The sequence below is a fragment of the Pristis pectinata genome, chromosome 5 (genome assembly GCF_009764475.1).
Source record: "Pristis pectinata isolate sPriPec2 chromosome 5, sPriPec2.1.pri, whole genome shotgun sequence".
Classification (NCBI taxonomy): Eukaryota; Metazoa; Chordata; class Chondrichthyes; order Rhinopristiformes; family Pristidae; genus Pristis; species Pristis pectinata.
Window position 1 is genome coordinate 106,133,416 of NC_067409.1, and position 23,253 is coordinate 106,156,668.

The 23,253-nt window shown below is 43.0% G+C and overlaps 1 protein-coding gene across 5 annotated transcripts in view; it reads left to right on the forward strand.

The window, feature by feature from the left end:
- Positions 1–23,253, forward strand: part of LOC127570393 (dual 3',5'-cyclic-AMP and -GMP phosphodiesterase 11A-like) — a 189,228-nt gene that overhangs the window by 110,947 nt on the left and 55,028 nt on the right. For all 5 annotated transcript variants that reach the window (XR_007956358.1, XM_052015935.1, XM_052015933.1 and 2 more), the window contains 3 exons: positions 2,921–3,067; positions 8,347–8,454; positions 15,217–15,326. Coding sequence is in view for 4 of the 5 variants with exons in the window: in XM_052015935.1 (XP_051871895.1) it covers positions 2,921–3,067; positions 8,347–8,454; positions 15,217–15,326 (365 nt within the window). In the remaining variant the exon portion in view is untranslated. The remainder of the gene's footprint in view (positions 1–2,920; positions 3,068–8,346; positions 8,455–15,216; positions 15,327–23,253) is intronic.

Here is a 23,253-nt window from a genome sequence, read left to right on the forward strand (position 1 = left end):
AGTTACTGAGTGACAAAGTGAAATATAATGCGCACAATACATGCAACATATCAAAAGGTACTTATTCAATGTTACAAATCAGTGAAAGGTAATCCTCTTCAGAATACTGTGCAACATTTTTACCTTTCCAATACTAATCCATATCTTTTATCATCCACGAGGCCATTATGTTTGACAGCAGCAGTTAGTGAACCTCACGAGTGTTGTTTCCTCAGAGAAGATGATTCTTTCTGAGGGCATACAGCCACAGAACTCATGTCTATCTTGAACCAGCTCAAATGCTTCTATTTCTGAGGGACCAGTTAGGGAGATAATGGGTTCTTCCTTTGGAATTGCATAATTGAACAAAAGCAAATGGTGGTTTCAGGGACAACAGTGTAGAGTCCATGTGAGAAGGCACAGCCATCTCCGAGCTCCATTCAACCAGAAACAGATGCTGTCCTCAGGGATGCATTGGTAGAAAGGGTAATCGCTGTTTGGGTGGCGGAAAATCTGCAATGTATTTGCAGAGCATTCTTTGCAGGCTGCCCATAGGAATGATCCAGCTTAGGTTTGAGGGAGCTGATATCACAGGGCATCATGGGCTTATTTCTTTCCATGTGCAGAATGGAATATCAATTGATGCAGTCATACGAGCCTCTGCATGCCTTGACCATGGCCATTCACACACTAAATGTCAACACATTTTAAATAGTCGATCAGATAGCTTAATGAAGTTCTGCAGTGCTTCACTGATCTACACAGAGTGATAGCAGCAGAGTGCAACATATTCATGTGAGGGCCGACGATGAAAAGGGTCCCGAAAGTTGGGACTCCAGTCAAAGACCATGGGGCTTGTTGCTGCCCCCTCAGCTAGTACCCAACATCTGGATCGTGTCCCTTGTCAAGTCGCACTTGTGCAGGTGGTGCAAACTTTAATGCAATGGCTACCCAGAGGTCATCAGACAAGAGCATCATAACATTCAGAGCATCAATCTGAGCAGCTTTCCTCCACATCTGCTGAAGCCTGTCATACCACATGGTAGGGAAGTTTCAGAGTTCAACAAGAGGATGCACTTTATCTGCATTTACTTTGCACCAATATTTACAGCAGAGGAAGATAAAAACATTCTGAACATCCTGAGAGAACTAATATTAAATTAGGGACAAAGACTCATGAGCTTTAGTTGAACAGTGATGGGAAAAACATAAAAGAGTGATGAATCACTAGGAGCAGTTTCCATTCCAAATTAAGTGAGAACATTGCTGATGATCTACCTATACTTTTCCAAAACTCTCTTTGTTTAGGAAATGCTTCTTTAACTTGGAACATTAAACATCACTTATTTTAAGAGAGGGGGAAACCAGGGAATTCTACACCAGTTATCCTAACATCAGCCTGCAGTAGGGCAGAGTGACTAGTGACCTTCAAAATTATCAGTTATCACAGAAGACCAGCATAGATTTACAAAAGATGGTTTATATATGATAAACACTATCGAGCTTTTTGAGATATAACTAAAGCAGTAAAGAGAATATCTCTGTGAAATGTTTATATGGACTTCCAGGAACTTTTGAAAAAATCCCCCAAAAGAGGTTGTTAACTAAAGTTAAAGCTCACAGAACTGAAGGCAATTTATTAATTAATGTATTATGATGTACAATGTATTATGATCTTTTGAACACAATGACTACCAACATGATAGTGTAAGGTTTTCATAAAACTAAAACTTTGAGAAATTTAAAATTTTAATGCAATGAGTATGGAATCGTCGTATATTCATATCAAAATCTGTTGGAATGCGAACACATCTGTTCTTTTCAATGTCCACACAGTAACTCCCTTAACGATTACTTTCTCATGTACAGCACACCCACATTTCCCAATCACCAAAAGGGATTCAGGGCCCTTTAAGCTTTTTAAAATATTTTCAACATCTTCTGTTTGCACTGCTGCACTGCACCAGTTTAGTTCCTGTTTCACCTTTTAATATCAATAACTTGTGTTATATCTGACTACATCATGTCATTATCAGTGTACAGTGATCACCGGCAGTAGAAAGATATTGTATCACATGACTTCCATCTTCACACCACCAACTACTTTTCCGAAATGATGGATAGAAATTACACTCTATCCGAGTACTCCATCTGCTGAATTGGATAAAAGCAACAAAAGAAGTCTTTTGCCTGTGCCCCTAAATTAGGCTCTTGTTTTTTTCGCAAATGCAAATGAGGGTTTTGATGCTTGCTTGAGGTCCTCACTTTTCTTAAGGTCCCCTCTCCATTCCTTTGGAGATGATCACTCCCTTTCAGAGCCCCATGTAATTCCCCGAGCCCTATTGCTCACCCAAGATCCAGGCATCCTCTGAGTCCTATACACTCCCCTGAGCTCCATCATTTGTCCTAGCCCCAGGCAATTCTCTGATTCCCTTTACTCCCTTGAATCCCATCACTTACTCAAGCTCCATGCAATCCTCCAAGCCCCATTACACCCCTAAACCCCATCATTAACCCAAGCCCTACGTAATCCTGTGAGCCCCACACACTCCCTGAACCCCATCACTCAACCTAAGTCCATGTGATTCCCCAAGTCCGTAAGTCCCCAAGACCCTGATTCAAGCACTCACTTCCCCTAAGGAGATCAGCTAACAGTGGATCTGGCTTAAGTGTACTTCTTGTGCCTCCTCCCACCTTGGTGTCAGTTGGAGGATAAGATTCAAGGTCCAATATCTGGTTTCCTCAAACCTCACCACTGGTAGCAGGGTAGGCTGAGGTTGCTATTGAACTTCGGGGCAATGATATTATGACGAGAATGGAATATTCTACTGGTTTTAACATTAATGTATGCTGCACTACTTGTAAGTGAGAATTGGATGAAATAGTGTTTTTTTACCTTCTTCCTTTTTCTGCTCTTTAACTGTTTTGTACTTTTAAACAGGCTGCCAAACTTCCTACAGTGAGTGAGCTTGGAATTGCTCATTTTTCCTTCAATGATTTTTCCCTCGACAGCGATGGAATGATCACAGCCTCGCTGAGAATGTTCATGGAGCTGGGAATTGTGCAGAAATTCAAAGTAGATTATGAGGTAGGAAGAACATGTGTGGGAGCGTGTAAAGCGCCGGAAATCTGAAACAAAAGCAGAAAAAAGCTGGAGATATCCAGCAGGTCAGGCAACATCTGTGGAGACAGAAACAGAGTTAGTGTTTCATGTCAATGACCCTTATCAGATGTTGTGGGAGATGTTCAGTCTGCCATTTTACAGACCACCACATGTAATCTGGAATCACCCTTCGGTAGACTGTCTCCTACTTTTAACCTAAAGTGCACATGTTTATTTTCACTAATTATGAGCCATTGCTGATAACATAAAACTGATGGCAGAGTCTAAACTAACAGTCAACCAAGTCAACTAATATATTACCCACTCAACCAGTTCTCTAAGGCAGTGGAAGTGTGCATCTAAATGTTCTCTTGTTAGTTAACTTGAGAAAATTGCTGTAAGCTTTGCTGACTCTTAGTAGAAGAGGGCTTTTCCTCTGTGTGCAGAATTCCCTCGGACAAGCTATATAATATTGGGAATATGTAGCTTGGTTTTCTAAAGAATCATGTGTAATCCTTGCTCAGGCTAAGTCTTGAATGCCTCAATTGCATGAGGTGCTTGAAAGACTCCCTTCAGCACAATTGGAGCCTCAGTTGGACGGTGGCAGTGAGAACCCAGTACCTCTCTACAGCATGAGACAGGGAGCTGAAATGAGTGCAGATTATCAAGAGCTATTTTTGTCTTTCTAGTAGCCGACTCAAATGCACTATGTTGCTTGTTCATTAGAGAATTATATGTAGCATGGAACAGTCAATGTGACAAGCCAAAACATTCTTTAAAAATGTTCCTGATCAACAACTATATTTTAATTTATTCTGCTTCATTGAGGGCTGCATCCTTCATCTTTATTCCATCATCCCTACCCCCATGAAACTATTGTTCCTTGTACCTTGTGATAAGTTATTTTAAGGTCATGATCTGGCAGGCTGGGGCACTAACTTTTCATTGGTAGGCCCAGTTTAAAGTATAGAATGCATAGAATGAATGAGATGAATCTTAATCACCTATGACAAAAAAATGACCTAATCTGGAACTCAGGTGCACATTTTTATGGCAGTAAAGTTTTGTGGTAGATGTATATCCTGCCGTCTTCAGGCGGAGTTGTAGACTCCAATGGCTGTGGAAAAGGTAACAACTAAGTCAAACAGGTTAGCACTTTTACACTGCTGTCAGAGACTTTTTCCCAGGGCAACAATGGCTAACACGAGGGGACATAATTTTAAAGTGATTGAAGGAAGGTATAAGGGGGATGTCAGAGGTAAGTTTTTTTACTCAGAAAGTGGTGGGTGTGTGGAACGCACTGCTTGCAGAGGTTGTGGGGGCAGATACATCAGGGACATTTAAGAGACTCTTAGATAGACACATGGATGATAGAGAAATGGGGGGCTATGTGGGAGGGAAGGGTTAGATAGATCTTAGAGCAGGATAAAATGTCGACACTACATTGTGGGCCAAAGGGCCTGTACTGTGCTGTAGTGTTCTATGTTCTCTGTTATAGACCAGGATGAACAGAAGTCCCCCCATGGTCCTCAGTAAATCTTTATTGCAGTCAGCTGGCCACTCACCAAGCTCACAATCCAGAGTCAATCCCTCCTACATCCCAGTACTGGTCTGCCCTCTCCCCTTCCATTCCCACTGCAGCCTGGCTGTAGCTTTCCATTGCTACATTTCTTGCCACAATTGGGGTAAAATAAGGTCCAGCAGGCAGGATCATGAGATTCCCAGCTCTCTCCCCTTTGTCCTGTGAAATGGGGGCCAATGTTCACTCACTCAGCTGGAACGGGATCCAATCGGCGATCAGTTTGGGGATAAATTTAAACCTAACCTGGCTATGCCCCATCCAAATCTGATCAGAGCTGGCGGACTTGAATTTTTTCTGATACTGGAACCTGACAGTTCCCATCAGGGTCAGATCAGGTAGCCAGCCTCTAAATTCAATAACTTCATCTGAGATAGGACTACACTTAAAGCCATAACACGGAAGGATACAAAGTAAGTATTAAACTGGTTAGGTCAAAGTGTTTCTTTGATCCAGGATAGAAGGAACAGGCAAGTCAGAGCATATCCATGGTAACACTGGCTCAGTTGCTGCATTCTCCTTTCACACCAGTGAGTCTATTCCACATGTCCCCCTTGTCTTTCATTTGGTGTCTGTCCAGTGCCTCTCCTTCTCACACTCCCGCCTTAACTCCTAACATTGGCCTTAATATTGCACACTGACAAATTTTCCAGTCCTGATGAAGGATCTCAACTCGAAACATCGACTGTTCATTTCCCTCCATAGATGCTGCCTGACCTGCTGAGTTCCTCCAGCATTTTGTGTGTGTTGTTCCAGATTCCAGCATCTGCAGAATCGCTTGTGCCTCTGTTTTGCTGCTCCACTGCAAAGTCTCTTCGAGGTCTGCCTACCCCAAGGAAGTTTTCCTCCTCTCTTCGATGGGAGTTCTGTGAGGCCCTTTCTCACTGCTCCCCCTCTGTGATCTCTGTTTTGCAATCCCGATGAAGGATGTCGACCCAAAACGTCGACTGTTCATTTCCCTCTATAGATGCTGCCTGACCTGCTGAGTTTCTCCAGCATTTTGTGTGTTTCTCCAGATTCCAGCATCAGCAGAATCTCTTGTGTTGCCAGATTTTCCTGTTATGTTCTGAGCCTTTTGAATAGGTGAAAAAATATTTGGCCAAACATGCAACACATAATTAAGTGGGTTCATCCCTTAAAATGTGAGCTACGAACCCATCTTATTCATCTGCTGCTGGCGAAGACCAGTGCTATTCTTTGAACCTTTGCTAATTACATGTGCCTGCTGTTCAGAAAATCTGATGCTGCACTGAGCAGCTGCCCAAGCTGTACAATGGCTATAATAAAAACAGAACGTGCTGAAAATATTCAGCAAGTCAGGCCGCATTTGTGGAAAGATAAAAGGGGTCAACATTTCAGGTCAAAGACTCTTTGTCAGAACTGGGAAGGTGACAAAAGAAGCTTGTTAAGCTGCAGGTAATGTAGATGACCTGAAATGTTACACAGAGACACAAGAGAGACTGCAAATGCTGGAATCTGGAGCAATGAACACAAGATGCTGGAGGAACTCAGCAGGTCAGGCAACATCTATTGAGGGAAATGAACAGTCGACGTTTCAGGTTGAGATCCTTCATCGGGATTGCAGAACAGAGATCACAGAGGACCGAACAGAATGAAGGGTCCTGATGAAGGATCTTGGCCTAAAACATCAACTGTTCATTTCCCTCCATAGATGCTGCCTGACCTGCTGAGTATTTCCAAAATTTTCTGCTTTTATTTTACGTTCTCCATCATCAGATTTCTTTATATTTTCATATACGGTGACTCTGCCTCAGTTCAGACTTCGCACAAGATAAAACCTTATGTAAACCTTATGTAAAGAATGAAAAGGGTAAATATATGCCATCATCCTGTTTGGTAAATAAAAATACTTTTGCTACTCTATTAAAAACAATTTTACAATCTAACTGCAAATTGCATTCTGCAAAATTTTTGGGATGAGTGCAATTTATGAGTAGCATTTTTTATGGAACTGTTTTCTGGCTGTTTAACACTAGCAGAAATGAACTTTAACAATTTTTGCAAAAGTAGCATTAATAATTTACACATGATGTGACATGGATCTAAATTTCATGAAACTGAAACATATTAATTACCCATAAATGCTGCCACATAAGTTCCATTCTGATAAAATTTCACTGAGTACTAAAATCCCAGAAAGGCAGGAGATGCTCTTTTCATCTCTGAGAAATATGTCCTATGTAGATGGAATCCCAGGTAAAGAGGAGATACAAGTTGAATAAACAGATAATCCTGCACTTCAGTAATGAGTGCAAGAGGGACTCTTAGTCCAGTGCTGTCAGAAGTCATTCTCCTTCATTGTAAACAAAAATAATTCTATTGTTTGGATTATGACTGTTTCTCATTCATTTTGGATGCCTGTGAGGGATATAAACAAGACAATCCAGCTGTCCGTGTTCCACCATACATCTCATGTTACTGCTGGTTTTGGCTTGTGAACATTAGTTCTGATGTTTGGTTCTCTAGGGTAGTGAAACAACAACAGCAGATCTAATATAATCTTTATCATGAAGCGAACTTTCGAAGTGTCTTGAGGATGATTAACTGACACATGTTAAGCCTCCTCATCATAATGACAGCATTGACATGGCTCTAAATTCCAAACTGGACTACAAAGCCAGTTATAAATCCAATCCATCTGTATGTGTTAATTATATGATCTCTTATCCTATAAGATGGTTTTGGCTGAGATCTTTATGGCCTGCTGGCCACTTCTTTCTTTGTAGAATCTATCAGGCCTCTTTAACTTCAGCTGAAGTCTGAAGAATCTTTGCTTGTTTTCACAAGATGGCATTAAGTGAAATGATAACTTTTTGATAGATCTCCAGTAAATTGCCTTTCTTTGAAATTAATAATATGGCAAAACCAAATCTTTGGCAACTTTGGATAAAGCATTGAGACCATTTGCATCTTGATTTTTTTCTCTGTGACTGAAGCTGTCATTCTTGGCTCACTTCTGAATCAGGGGTCATGGATTTCAGTTAAACTCCAGAGGGTTCAAGGCTGACAGTATATTGTGGTACTGAAGAATTGCTGCATTACTCTCCCTAAGTTCTGAGGCCAAACCTTTGATTTTATATATGAATCCTGATCACCAATAGCTAGACACATTAGCTGAGGAAGATGGAAATTTTATGCAAATAAGGCCTGATGGTTATTGTGGATCAGCCCTCCATTTTTCTGGAGGTTGTGAATATCTAGCCACATTTTTATCATCGCATTCCCTTTTCTGTTCCCCAGTTAAAATTGGAGCTCTGTTCCTTCTCTCCTTTCTTGACAAAGTGATACCTTGTAAATTTGTGCTTTTAATATTTCCATTTGAATTTCTCTGCCTACCAATTTAGCAATATTTTTAACTTGATTAATTTATTTTACAAGCCTTCCACAAACTAAACTTCATTATCATACCCCACTGTAAGCTGGTAATTATTTTCTGAACAGTACTTAGAGGGAGAATTAGAATTCCAAATTTTAAATTATTAAAAAATTCAAAACTCAAGGAAATATAAACTCTTACCTCATCTGTAATCAAAATTCAGGATTTCCCTCTAAGCAACATATTGTACTCTAAATCAATACTTAAAAAGCAAAACAGATTTGTCTTGGTTATATATTAACTGTCATCTGAACTAGCTAATGCATACAAATTTCTGTGGTGTTCCAGGTTCTGTGTCGCTGGCTGCTTACTGTGAGAAAAAATTACCGTGCAGTTCCATACCACAACTGGCGTCATGCATTTAATGTTGCTCAATGCATGTTTGCAATGATTACAGTAAGTCAGATCTTGTTAGACAGATATAAAGACTATGGATGTAAATTATAGCATGAAGTAGACGACACCAGTTAATGAAGATATGATTAAGAGGGAAATCCTTTATTATCTCAGGCACCGATTGATTCCAATATGTTAAAATAAGTACTCATAGGTTTTGTTTGATACAGACAACTTGATAAATTGCATGACTTCATTTCCACAAGGATGTTGTAGCAACTCACCGTCTGACCAAGCGAACCGGCTCAGCGGTGGGGTCGCGCGTTGTCGGAGCAGCGAGGACCAAGATGGCGTTGGGCCTTCTTCTTCCGCAAGCGACGGGGAGAACCCGTGCGCGGGAAAAGTTTGATGACATAGCGCATACGTCATTTCCATTTTCGGTGGGCGGGAACTGTTCCTCCTAAAAGGCCCGCGCAAGGCGGGAAAATAAATCAGTTTTTGTTCTGCAGCCCACCGACTAGTATCTTGCTTTCACATCGCTGTAGCAGCCGCTACATTGGTGATCCCAACGGTCCAAACGGATTTTGGAACCGCACAATGGACGACGACGCAGCAGCCAATGCAGTGGCACTCAAGCTGCCCGCCTTTTGGATGCTTCGGCCCAGCGTTTGGTTCGATCAGGCTGAAGCACAATTCCAACTTCGGCAGATCACCTCCGACTCCACAAAGTACTACCACGTGGTCGGCTCTCTGGACCAGGAGACAGCCGCCCAGTTTGGAGACTTTATCCAGTCTCCTCCAGAGGAGGATAAGTACCTGGCTTTCAAAGACCTTCTTATTCAGACCTTCGGCCTCTCCCGTCGTGAGCGTGCCACCCGCCTGCTTCATCTCGATGGCCTGGGGGACAGATCCCCATCAGCCCTAATGAACGAGATGCTGGCCTTGGCTGAGGGACACAAGCCTTGCCTAATGTTCAAACAGGCCTTCCTCGAACAACTACCCGATGACATTCACCTGCTGTTGGCCGACGCCGATTTCAGCAACCCACATGAGGTAGCCGCCCGGGCAGATGTCCTGTGGAAGGCCAAACGCGGGAGCGGGTCGTCCGTCGGCCAAATCGCCAGGCCGCGAGCCCAACGCCTACCTAAACCAGTCCCAGCAACCGAGCGACCACACTCCAGAAACACAGATGATGACACTGGCGACCAGCTGTGTTTCTACCATCAGAGGTGGGGCATGGAGGCCTGTCGATGCCGTCCAACCTGCAAGTTTCAGGGAAACGCCAGAGCCAGCCGCTGCTGATGGCTACAATGGCTGGCCGCCAACACAGCCTCCTATTCGTTCAGGACAGGCAGTCCGGGCGTCGTTTCCTCATCGATACTGGAGCAGAGGTCAGTATTTTGCCCCTGACCAGCCGCGACGCTCGTAACAGGCAACAAGGTCCTGTACTCAATGCTACAAATGGCACAACGATACGGACTTTCAGTACCTGTACAGTTCAATTACAATTCAGCGACAGCCGTTTTACCTGGAACTTTACCCTTGCCGCCGTCACCCGGCCACTCCTGGGAGCCGATTTCCTTCGGGCCCACAGCCTGTTAGTCGACCTGCGAGGGAAGTGGCTAGTGCACTCCAGAACTTTCCAAACCTACCCCCTGGGAGAAGCCAGACTACCAGCCCCACACCTGGACTCCATTTCCCTGTCTGGCAACGAGTTCACCAAGCTCCTAGCTGAGTTCCCATCAGTTTTGGCACCTCAGTTTACAAATTCGATGCCCAAACACGGGGTACAACACCACATCATTACCACAGGGCCACCCCTTCATGCCCGAGCATGACGACTACCTCCAGACAAGCTCCGCCTGGCAAAGGAAGAGTTCTGCCGCATGGAGGAGCTGGGGATCGTTCGCAGGTCAGACAGCCCCTGGGCCTCCCCCCTGCACATAGTCCCCAAAGCCACTGGCGGGTGGAGGCCCTATGGTGACTACCGCAGGCTGAATGACGCCACCACCTTGGACCGCTACCCCATCCCTCACATCCAGGACTTCGCGGCGAACCTACACGCGGCCCACATCTTCTCCAAGGTGGACCTCGTCCGGGGATACCACCAAATGCCGGTCCACCCTGATGACATCCCCAAAGCTGCACTTATCACTCCGTTTGGCCTTTTCGAATTCCTTCGAATGCTGTTCGGCCTTAAGAACGCCGCGCAGACTTTCCAGTGGCTGATGGACGTGGTAGGCCGAGACCTGGACTTCGTGTTCATTTACTTAGATGACATACTAATTGCCAGCCGTGACCACCAAGAACACCTTTCCCACCTCCGCCAACTGTACTCCCATCTCTGTGATTTCGGCCTCACTATCAACCCGGCCAAGTGCCAATTCGGACTAGACTCTATCAATTTCCTTGGCCACAGAATCACCAGCGAAGGAGCAACACCTCTACCCGCCAAGGTAGACGCTATCTGCCATTTTGCCCGTCCCAACATGGTCAAAGGCCTTCAGGAATTCCTGGGGATGGTCAAAATTTTACCATCGGCTTCATCCCTGCAGCAGCCCGTATCATGGCCCTTTGTTCTCGCTGATGTCTGGCAAGGGCAAGGACATCACCTGGAACGACGAGGGCTGCGGCTGCCTTCGTTAAGGCGAAAGGACGCCCTGGCAGACGCCGCGATGCTGGTACACCCTAGGACAGATGTCCCAAACCGCCCTCATGGTGGACACATCCAAACACTGCGGTTGTTGGAGTACTGGAACAACTAATCAAAGGCCGTTGGCAACCCTTGCATTTTCAGCAGGCACCTAGACCACTTGAACTGAAATACAGCGCTTTTGATCAGGAACTTCTAGCACTGTACCTGGCGGTCCCGGCATTTCCGGTACTTTTTTAGAAGGCAGGCTTTTCACCGCTTTCCACTGACCATAAGCCTTTGTCCTTCGCCTTCTCCAAGGTCTCCAATCCCTGGTCAGCTCGTCAGCAGCGACATTTGTCCTACATTTCTGAATTCACAACGGATATCCAACATGTCTCTGGAAAGGACAATGTCATTGCTGACGCGCTTTCCAGACCGACCATCCACAGCCTGTCCCTGGGTGTTGACTACACGGCCCTGGCTGACGCACAGCAAGCCGAGGACGAACTGCCCAGCTACAGAACCACAGTCTCAGGCCTGCAGCTCCAAGATTTCTTAGTTGGTCCAGGTCAGCAGACCCTCCTTTGCGACATCGCAACAGGTCAACCCCACCCTATAGTTCCTGCAGCCTGGCGGAAACACGTTTTCGACTCGGTACACGGGTTGGCACACCCGTCCATCAGATCAACTGTTCAACTGGTCGCCAGCAAGTTCGTCTGGCATGGCCTGTGCAAACAGGTCAGTGAGTGGGCCGGGACTTGTCCGCACTGCCAGACATCAAAAAGCCAATGACAGATCAAGGTCCCGCCCCAGCAGTTCAAGCCTACCCGTAGAATGTTCGACCACATCCACGTCGACCTCATTGGTCCTCTGCCAGTTTCAAGAGGAGCCTGGTACCTCCTTACCATTGTGGACCGGGCGACCCCTCTATCCAACATCATGACTGATTCCTGCGCCCGAGCGCTACTCACAACTTGGATTCCACGTTTTGGTGTTCCGGCCCACATCACTTCAGACAGGGGCACCCAGTTTACCTCCAGCCTCTGGTCTGCATTAGCGAACACGCTAGGGACGCAGCTGCAGACCACCACGGCCTACCAACCTCAATCAAATGGGTTGGTGGAACGTTTCCACCGCCATCTGAAATCAGCCCTGATGGCCAGCCTGAAAGTTCCTAACTGGGTCGACGAACTGCCTTGGGCACTGCCCCCAAGGAAGATCTCCACGCTTCGTCAACTGAACTTGTGTACGGTGCAGCCCTGGTCGTCCCAAGGGATTTCATACCCGCCCTTCGGGGCTAAGAGGAACAACCCACGGCAGTCCTGGAAAGACTGCACGAGAGGCTCGGCAGCTTGGCACCAATCCCCACTTCGCGGCATGGTCAAGCCCCATCCTGTGAGCCCAAGGAACTACGAGACTGTAAGTTCGTTTTCGTTCACAGGGACACACCCCGGGCACCGTTGCAATGACCATACAAGGGGCCGTTCCGGGTCATCAGGAATAATGGGTCCACCTTTATTTTGGACACTGGGGGCAAGGAAGAGGTCTTCACGACGGACCGCCTCAAACCGGCCCATTTAGATCTACAACAACCAGTCGAGGTCCCAACACTGCGACGCAGAGGCCGACCTCCTAAGCAATGGCTAGCACAGCCCACGAACCTTGGGGACCATATCGCTGGTTCTGGGGGGGGGGGGGGTGCGGGAGTGGGTTGTTGTGTAGTGACTCACCGTCTGAGCAAGTGAACCATCTCGGCGGTTGGGTCGCGCGTCGTCGGAGCAGCAAGGCCCAAGATGGCGTTGGGCCTTCGTCTTCCCCGAGCGACGGGGAGAACCCGCACACGGGAAAAGTTTGATGACGTAGCGCATATGTCACTTCTGTTTTTCGGTGGGTGGGAACCGTTCCTCTAAAAGGCCCGCGCAAGGCGGGAAAATAAATCAGTTTTTGTTCTGCAGCCCACCTATTAGTGTCTTGCTTTCACATCGCGGTAGCAGCCGCTACAATGTCTTAATTAGCTGGGTGAGTTATAATTGCTAACTGTTTTATTAATTCCATGACCTGGGTTATTTCAACCAAAAGTTGCTGGTGTAAGACAGTTAATAATTTGATGTGCTAAATAAATAATGGATGCTATGGGCAACACCAGTTTAGCAGTTTGGAGTAAGGAAACACTACACAATTAGATAATGAAATACAATTGGTACACTTTGATAAAATTTCCATAAATGAGCCTTGTTGGCCATTTTGGAACAAATTTTCTATTTTGCACAGTGCTTTTCTCAATTACAAAATCATTAATTTTTAATCTTATAACCAGTCCATCTATTTTCTCATATTGTTTCTGATTGTTGCTAAGCATGAGCCAACACTAACTCTGGATGTTCAGTGCCACTGCCATTGTCTCCCACCATCAACATCTTTGGGTCACCATTGACCAAAGTCATAAGTCCCATATCTACGAAAGCAGGTCAGAGCTGGGTATTCTTCAATGAGTAACTTATCTCTGGATACCCCACAGCTTTCCACCTTCTACAAGGCACAAATTGGTAGCTTGGCAACTGTCTGGATGATTGCAGTTCCAACAACACTCAAGAAGCTCCACACTGTCAATGACAAAGCAGTCCACTTAATTGGCTCCCCATTTACTGGCCTTAGCATTCCTTCTCCAGTATGGTTGCAGTGTATACCCTCCTCAAAATGCACTGCAGTTACTCACTTAGGCCACTCTGACAAAGCCACCCAAACCTGTGATCCACACCACCAAGGACAGGGCAATGTTAGGACAACCATCAGCAGGCTTCTCTCCAAGTCTCTTCTTGACTTGGAAATAGATCGGCACTTTATCATCAACGCTGAGTGCTGCTCCATAAGGCAGTCTGTTCATTACCAACACAAAAAGTCCAGTCTCTGCCTTGCCACAAGGTGGTCCCCAAAGCAGGGAACTTGGTGATAGTTGTGCCATTAGGAATGAAAGAGGATACAGGACTGTTAGTGTCGGTAATGAAATTCATCTAGCATGAATGTAATTGAAGTTGGGGTTGTATTTGACTTACGTGCTCTAGGAGACCTGAGACTTAGTGAGATGCAAAGTTGCTATCATTAGAGGATAGTCATTATAGTGCCAGACTTTAAGAATTACTCAACCCAACCATTTTCAACTCCCGCATCAATGGCCTTCTTTCCATCATAGAATCATAAAATGTTGAAATCACATGAAACTAGTTGGTCATTGAGTCCCTTGGGGCAGGAGCAGTGCAGCTGCTTCCATTCCCTCACCACAGCCTTGCAATTTTTTTCTTCCAAATGCTGATCCAATAGCCTACGGAAGCAGACTGCTTCCTGACTATTCCTGTGTCTAGGTCCATTCACATCTCCAGTAAAAAAAAAGGCCCATATTAGTCGAGTACAGGGGATGGAGAATATCTGATGAGTTTTTTTAGCTCCTGGCAATGATTAAAATTGGAAAGCAATGGCAGGAACATCCAACTGTTGGAATCAATATTTGTGGAACTCCAGGCTAGTAATGTCAGGGGCAGATCAATGGAGGGGTGAAAGGGGAAGCAAGATGGAGAAAGTTGGTCTGTATGAGCTGGTCTGTATGTTAGCCTCATAATTTGTGAGGTTAATCCCCAAAATTTTGAGCATCAGTGAAATTGATATCCCACTGCTGACGTATATTGTTAAGGATGTACTTGGTGCTGTGCCAACTACTGCAAGGAACCCCTGTAAATAATATCCAGCAAGTCACTACATCCAGTGGCATCGGTCACTGTTAAAAGGACAGATCTCAGATACAAATATTGTTCATCTATCTTCACTGCTTATCTGTGGAAATGCAGCAATGAAGGAGTAGAATAAAATGTCACCTTTACACACATGCAATGTTTCACCCCAACTCCATTTACTTGTCCACAACCGCCCTGCGGCTTGTGGATAATCATCCTCTGGAAATTGAGAACCACTGCATAGATTTACACAACACTTAATTCATTTATAATTGACTTACGCCAATAGTCCCACAGAATTTCTGGAAGTGGGCAATCTTCTGTCCATGAGACTGAACATATTACAATGGTATAATTTTTCAATCAGTATAAATTGCCTGTCTGCCTACTCATGTGAACATACCTCAGAAGAAACATTAGTGAATAAAAAAATTAATTATTTGTCAAATATCCTTCCTTCAGACTGCTGGTTTTCGGGAAATTCTGACTGATATTGAAATTTTAGCCTTGATGGTGGGTTGCCTTTGCCATGATCTTGATCACAGAGGAACAAACAACGCTTTTCAGGCAAAGTAAGTGAAAGTGAATCTATACTTAAATGACTAGTTAAAAAAGAGAAAATAACTGTTATTTGCCTTTTCATCTGGAGTACTGTAAAATAAAAGTATTTTCTAATATCAAGCATTACATATTGTGGGCCTTTGTTGCAATTTATGCTTTGTTCATTGCAGAATAATAAAAGGTAATTGTAAAAGTAAATTTAGTATCTAACAAAATATCATGGAAGATGGGCAGGCACAATTAATATAAATTAATTTTTCTTCAAAATATCTTTAAGACATGAAAGTCCTTCACTTGTACAAGTCAACATTTTCTGTTGTCGGTGATTTGTTAAAATTGTGGTTTGGTCTCGAGATGCAAACATCATTCTACAAACATTAGATACATTATATACATAGATGCTACTGTAAACATAATGGCTCACAATACCCCAGCAAAATACTGGCGAGGCTAAAGGTAGTCCCTGTTATTTATCCACAAATGATCCAGCAACTTCAGATTCGGGCAGATGCAGGGTTAAATGTTGGTTTCTGAGATTCTGTGTTCTGCTCCATAGTTCAAAGAAATCTCAATGTCTGTATTACATTTGAAATGCATTGATTGACACAGAATTGCTGTATTATTGCTATCAATATGAAATAAGCTCTCCACAGAAAGTAAAGGCTTGTGCATTTTGAATAATGTCCCTCCACTGACTTGGGAAGTACAAGTTACTGTCAAATTGCTTAACTGGTATTGAAAATGAACAAATATGGATTAGCTTCACATTTTTGGCTCAGATTTTAATTAAACACTAAAAATCAAAATGAAAATTTAATTAAAATGCCTCTGTGATATCTCTGTTTCAACTAATGTTTCCTTACCTCTGTATATTTCTTTTTCTGTACCTGATCATTGAATTCACCCAACAAACAATCTCCTGGAGGAACTCAGCGAGTCGAGCAGCATCTGTGGGAGGAAAAGAATTGTCGACGTTTTGAGTCGAAACAATGAATTTATTCATTTAAATTTACTTTGCATTTTAAGTTTATGATGTCCTTCAATCTGATCTGATAAAGGGAATGTGTTGTTCCATTTGTCTTTCACTCAGATTTCCCTCACTGTCATATTTTAAGCTCCTATTTTTTTAGCAATATCCCAACGCCAAAATTTTAAAAAGCTAAATCTTCAAAAACTAGTCTAACTAATGGCAGCACCGCTGGATTGATTTCTGCAGCAAATTATAGGACTGTGTTACATGAGCTGTTGTGATTAGCTGAGAATCTTCATTCCCAATGAACAAAGCCTTGACCCCTAGTTCACCTGAAGGTTACGCTTGTTCATTACTCCCTGTGTGCAGTGACACATGAAATTGACTAGTAATATGTAATTTTGCTACATTTGAAAATTATGTTCATTGATCAAGAAACTCAATCAAAATAATGATAAGTGGATTTCATATTATTGATTTAATATATCTGTTATTCCGATGATCAATTCATATTTTAATTAAAATTCAGGTAGTGGCAGAGTTAAATATGAGGTTCTGTTTTTTTTCCCCAAAGTATTAATGGGTCATTTGCAAACCCAAGAACTTTATAACTGTGCTCACTCTGAGACATGGCTCCAATTGGACTATGACAGCCCCCTTCATCAGGTGCACCCCTACTAACTGGAACCTTCAACTCTCTAGACTTAAGTTGGGGTTCACAGATGGAGGCCTGAAATCAGCTGATACGGAGATTTTCTCTGCCAAGCTGGCAATTTCATATATTACTGAAGACTCTGGGCCAAACCTGAACTATCCAGGTGCAGTTACTAGATGCCAACAATCAAATATTTAGTAAATGAATGGATAGAAAATTTGTGCAAATGACAGAAATGTACATTCCTCTGTTATTGGTGCTATTTCTGTCCACATTAGTGGGGGGATTTATCATTGTTCTTGGCCTTATATTCATCCATTCTTCGGTGATAAATAACCTAGGTTCTACTTCACAAAAGGTTTTAGTGAATTAAGTGCAGCTGGCCATGAGAATGGACCTGGTGTATTTTTCTGCTGGAAGATCAGACTGTGAGCTTCACTTTTGCTTTCCTGTTTGACCAATTATGGGGAGTTATAGAAAATATGTTAATGGCTTGGAGGAAACCGTGAATTCACCAAGCCAGTCACTCATTTTAAAATTCAATATAAATCCAATGGAAGGCTGCAGACTTTGTGGATGAGAGGGTGATCTCGAGAGAATCTGGACCCGGACAGCTCAACATCTGACTGTGCCCTCCTACCATGTGTTGGTCTGTGTAAAGCTCCATGTAAGGTTGTTGCTAGGATCCCATGTGCTTCTTGACACAGTACTTATGCATTCAGACAGGTTCATCGATGCACCGACCCTTTCATTATGCATGGCTGCCAACCCTTTCCTGTGGGTTAGGTTTCTCCTTCAGACTCCTCACCTGCATCCTCTACAGTGGGTCTCTCGTGTGAGAAGAATAAAACTGCAGATACTGGAAATCTGAAATAAAAACAGAAGATGCGAAAACAATGACTTTTCTCTCTTTCCCAATTCTGGTGAAGAGTTTTCGATCTGAAACATTGCTTCTGTTTTCTCATTCCACAGATGCTGTCTGACCTGCTGAGCATTTCCAGCAATTTTTTTTCTTTTATGTGGTCTCATGTGTGACTTAGCTGTCTGGGGTGCTGATACCAGTTGTATACTACACCTCTCCCCATCACCCCCTCACCCCCTCACCCCCCCCGACAACTCTGTTTACAGGCCACATGCCTGGTGAGTCACTATTGCTGGTAATCCCTCTGATCTAACAAAGGGAGAGTGATAGGGAAAAAGTGAAAAGTAAGAGGCGCTTTCTTACACCATCTGCAGTATGCAAGTCTAGAGACATGGGGTGATGACATGAGGGAGGATGTGAGAAGAGCGATTATCTACGGATATACGAATTAGGAGAAGAACTTGGACACTCGGTCATAGAGCCGTACAGCACGGAAACCAGCCCTTCAGCCCATCTGGTCCATACTACCTAAGATGCCCATCGAAGCTAGTCCCATTTGCCCACATTTGGGCCATATCCCTCTATACCTGTCCTATCCATGTACCTGTCTGTGTCTTTTAAATGTTGTTAATGTACCTGCCTCAACCACTTCCCCTGGTAGTTAATTCCATATATGGAAAACCCTCTGGGTGAAAAAGTGCACCTCAAGTCCCTGTTAAATCATTCCCCTCTCACCTTAAATCTATGCCCTCTAGTTCTTGATCCCCCAAACCTGGGAAAAAGACTGTGTGCATTCACCCTATCTATGCCCCTCATAACTTTATACTCTATAAGCCTACCCCCCATTCTCCTACGCTCCAAAGAATAAAGTCCTAGCCTGTTCAAACTCTCTCTACAACTCAGTCTGGTCCTCGGGTCCTGGCAACATCCTCGTAAAACTTTTCTGCCCTCTTTCCAGCTTAATAGCATCTTTTCTATAACAGGGTGACCAAAACCGAACACAATATTCCAAATGTGGCCTCACCAATGTCTAGTACAACTGCAACATAACATCCCAACTCTTATACCCAGTGCCCTGACTGATGAAGGCCAGCATCCCATAAACCTTCTTCACCAACCTGTCCAATGGTGACCCCAATTTCAGGGATCCATGTACTTGTACTCTTAGGTCCCTCTGTTCTACAACACTTCCCAGGGCCCTACCATTCAATGTGAAAGTCCTGCCCTGGTTTGTCTTCTCAAAATGCAACACCTCGCACTTATCTGAATTAAACTCCATTTGCCATTCTTCAGCCCACTTACCCAGCTGATCAAGATCCCTCTGTAATTCCTGATAATCATCTTCAGTGTCTACGGCACCACCTATTTTAGTGTCATCTGCAAACTTACTAACCATGCCTTGTACATTCTCATTCCTCAGGCCTGCTCTGCCATTCAATAAGATCATGGCTGATCAGATTGTAACCTCAACTCAACAATTCTGCCTCCCCCCCTCCCCCCCACACATAACCTCTTGGTTATCAAGAATCTATCTGTCTCTGCCTTAAAAATATTCAAAAACTGTGCTTTCATTGTCCTTTGAAGAAGAGAGTTCCAAAGACTTGCAACCCTCTGAGAGAAAAAAAGCTTTATCTCTGTCTTAACTGGATGACCCTTATTTTTAATCTTTGACCCCTAGTTCTAGGCTCACCCACGAGAGGAAACATCTTTTCTACATCCACCCTGCTAGAGCCCTCAGGATCTTTGATGTTGCAATCGACACCTCATTCTTCTAATTCCAACAGATACAAGCTTACTCTGACCATATAAAACAGCTGTCCATTCCAGACGTCAGTCATGTAACTCTTCCCTGAAATGTTTACAACATATTAACATCATTCCTTAAATATGGAACAAATACCGTACACAGTATTCCAGATGCTGTCTTACCGGTGAATTATATAATGGAAGCATAAACCTTCCCCTTTTGTATTCAGGTCCTCTTGCGATAAACAAGAACATTATGTAACCTTCCTGCATATTAGCTGTACTACCCACCAGACTTTTGCAAATCGTGCATTAGAACTTCTAGATTCCTCTGCGTCTCAGAGCTCTGCAATTTTTCACCATTTAGATAATATGCTTCCCTTTTACTTGCCCTGTCAAAATGGACAAATTCATGTTTTCCTAAATTATACTTGATAGATGAGTGATGTGGATGGGTGAACTGAGCAAAGATTTTGCTTTTAATTTGTAGGATGTGGGTGCCATTAGCTATCTCTATTCGCTCTTAATATGGTGGGAAGGTGCTGAATTGAACCATTGCAGTCCTTCGGTGAAGGTGCTCCCAAAATACTGGTTGATAGGGAGTTCTAAGACTTAGACCCAGAGGCAATAAATGGACAGGAATACACTTCTCAATGAGGATGCTGTGGAACTTGGAAAGGAATCTGCAGGTAGCATTGTTCCCATGCTATTAGGTGGTAAAGGATGCGGTTTAGGGAAGAATTGTATATACAGTGCTTTTTGCAGTTACCACACTTGGTACTGGAAGTGGGCTGCTGTGTTGTGGGATATTGATGATGGAAATTAAGCAAGAGAGGGATATGGCAATTGCATATGAATGTGGGATTGTTGAATTGTTCACCATGAATGTGGGGTTATTGAATTATTTCCTGGTCCTTGGGAGGTACATGCCAAGCATTTACCTTCCCTGTAGTCTCCTTCCAGAATTTTATTTGCATTTTGAGGGCTCCTGTCCTTCCCGTTACCTCTTTGCCAAAGGCTTCCATTGTTGCATTGGAAAATAATGGAGCCTACTTCTTTCCATGTTGTCCCATCACTTGTAACAAGCCACAGACATTTTCAGAAGGGCTTCCACCATCTGCAGCAGCCACATTTTGACTCTTAGAAAGGCACAGGTTGGCTTTAAGCAGCACCAATTAGCATGAAGTGGTGCTATGCACAGGCTGGGCCCTTACTGATGCGCCAGGGCATGCAATAGCACACACGCTGGTCACTGAAACTGTGAAATACCCAGACAGCCAGAATTGTGTCCTCATAAATTACACTTCCTGATCTCAGCACCTGGTTCCTCTTAAATGTAAAATAATTAGTTTTGTTCATGTAGAGTTGCAAAATATGATATAATTAGCACAAAAAATACATTTCTGGAATATTTGATAGGATGGGATTTAGCTGCTGACCTAAAGCACTAACTCTTTCTCTCTCCACAGATACTGTCACTTGCTGAGTATTTCCAGCATTTCCTGTACCTGTTTCCAACATCCACATTACTTTTTTCTTGTACTATTAAATTTAGTTATGCTCCATATTAAAGTAAATTAGAGTTGAAGAAGTCACCTTATTTCACTTGTGAAGTTGTGCCCTGGTTTCATAAGCTTTGGAAATGATTTTGCACAAATGATATATTTGTTTAGAGCAATGGTACTGATCTGAGAATGGAGAGAAAGTTCACTTACACAAACAGAATGATGAGTTTACATTGATCAACATAAGTATATTAAGCAGGAGTCTGAATCTGTGTTGTCTCCTTGTTTGTGTTCAATCCCTAGCCTTATTTAATTCAAGGTTCAGTGAATGAACTCAATAACTATTAATATAAAATATTAAGAATGCAGAAAATCAGAACATGCCTGGCTGTCACACAACTCATTTTATTGTTTAATTGAAATTTAAGATTTTCATGAAGTTCTTCACACAAGTTAGTAAAAATGTTACCCTTAAGGTTTCCTTTGAGGTCAAGACAACATTAAACTTTAAGTTTGTTATAAATTGAAGTCGTTCCTCAGTATGCAGTGATATAGCTGGTGTGTGTGAGCCCTGCAGGTATCTGTACCTGTTTAAGATTATGATACCTTTATGTTTGTTAAATGATTATCTTTGATATCAGCAACTGACAAAGCAATTGCATACCTTCCTGATCCTATTCTGTAGCTCACCAGTGCCATTCTGTAGCCACCAGTGTCATTCTATATCAGTTTTTAGCAGCAGGAGCAATCAAAATTGAAGTAATTTTGCACATTTGCCTTTGCCATTGATATCAATAGGGAATGTAATTGCTAAAACTATTTTGTTGGGGATTTATGTAGAGTAGGAGGAAAGCTCTAGAAATTATAGGATGACAAGTGTAATTCCTTGAATTTCTGCACCATAAAAAGTGGTGCATGCCATTGACGCTCCACTGCTATAGCTTAAGCTTTCATGAAATTTCAGGACGCTGGGGCTTGAAAAGAAAGAACTTCAATTTACCTGTAATATGCAACAGCTGTAGAAGTTAAATTGTAAGAATACAAGATGCAGATCATGCACTGAACTTTCATTTGAACTCGTGTGTTCACCCAGTGTTAGCTTTGTTCTGTGTTACATTTTATTAAAACAAACTGCTGGAGGAACTCCATGGGTCAAGCAACATCTGTGGGAAAAGGAATCGTCGATGTTTTGGGTAGTGACCCTGCATCAGGTCTGATGCAGTATCTCAATCCAAATCGTCGACAATTCCTTTCCCCCAACAGATGCCGCTTGACCCACTGAGTTCCTCCAGCAGTTTGATTTTTGCTCCAGATTCAAGCCTGTGCAGCCTATTGTGTCTCCATCTTACATTTTAATAACTTGGGTCTATATGTTTCAGTATTACAATCTGTTGGTTGGATGAACAGCTTAAATGTTTAAGCTGTGGAAATGTTTGCCACACACAGTATTCTGTGACAAGAAAAGATTAAAACCTGATGATGACATTTATACATACAAAATGGATGTTCTAAATAGTACAGGGTAACAAATATTATAGTAAAGAGAATAACAACATTTACTGAATCAAGATTTTCAAAAATATATTGAAATAATTTTTCTTGATTAAAGTCCCTGCATATAGTTATTTGAACACTAGGTGGCCCATCAGAGAGTACGCAAACATCTGAAATTATGTTTCAGTAAATTTCTGCATCCTCTCCAAAAGCTTGATATCTCTCCTAAAGTAGCGTGTCCTGGACTGTCCACAGAGGGAGGAATGATCCATTGTTTATAAAGGTTTAGCGTAGCTTATTACTTATTAGTGAAGAATCCCATAGAATTTTTTACCAGCCTTCTTAATATATCCTGTCGCCTTCAAATTTCGGTACACATTCACCCTCATTTCCCATTGTTCCATCACCTGTTTAAATTGTAACATCAATTCATATTACCTTTTCCTATTCTTGCCTCTGAAATGAAGTAGGGCTGTATACTCAAAGGAGCTGTGAAACTACAAGTGTAAATCACCACATGGAAAGAAGTTCTGTGGCTACATAAAGTAACTAATAGTTTTGTTGCACAGAATGTGTGGAGCAAAACATTCTTCCTGAAAATAGCGGTCAATCTTCTTCTAAAGTAAACGAATCCTGGTGACCAGGTCTTATCTCCTTAAAGTTATTAACACAAGAACCATACCTCTTGTGTCAGCAATCTGCCTAG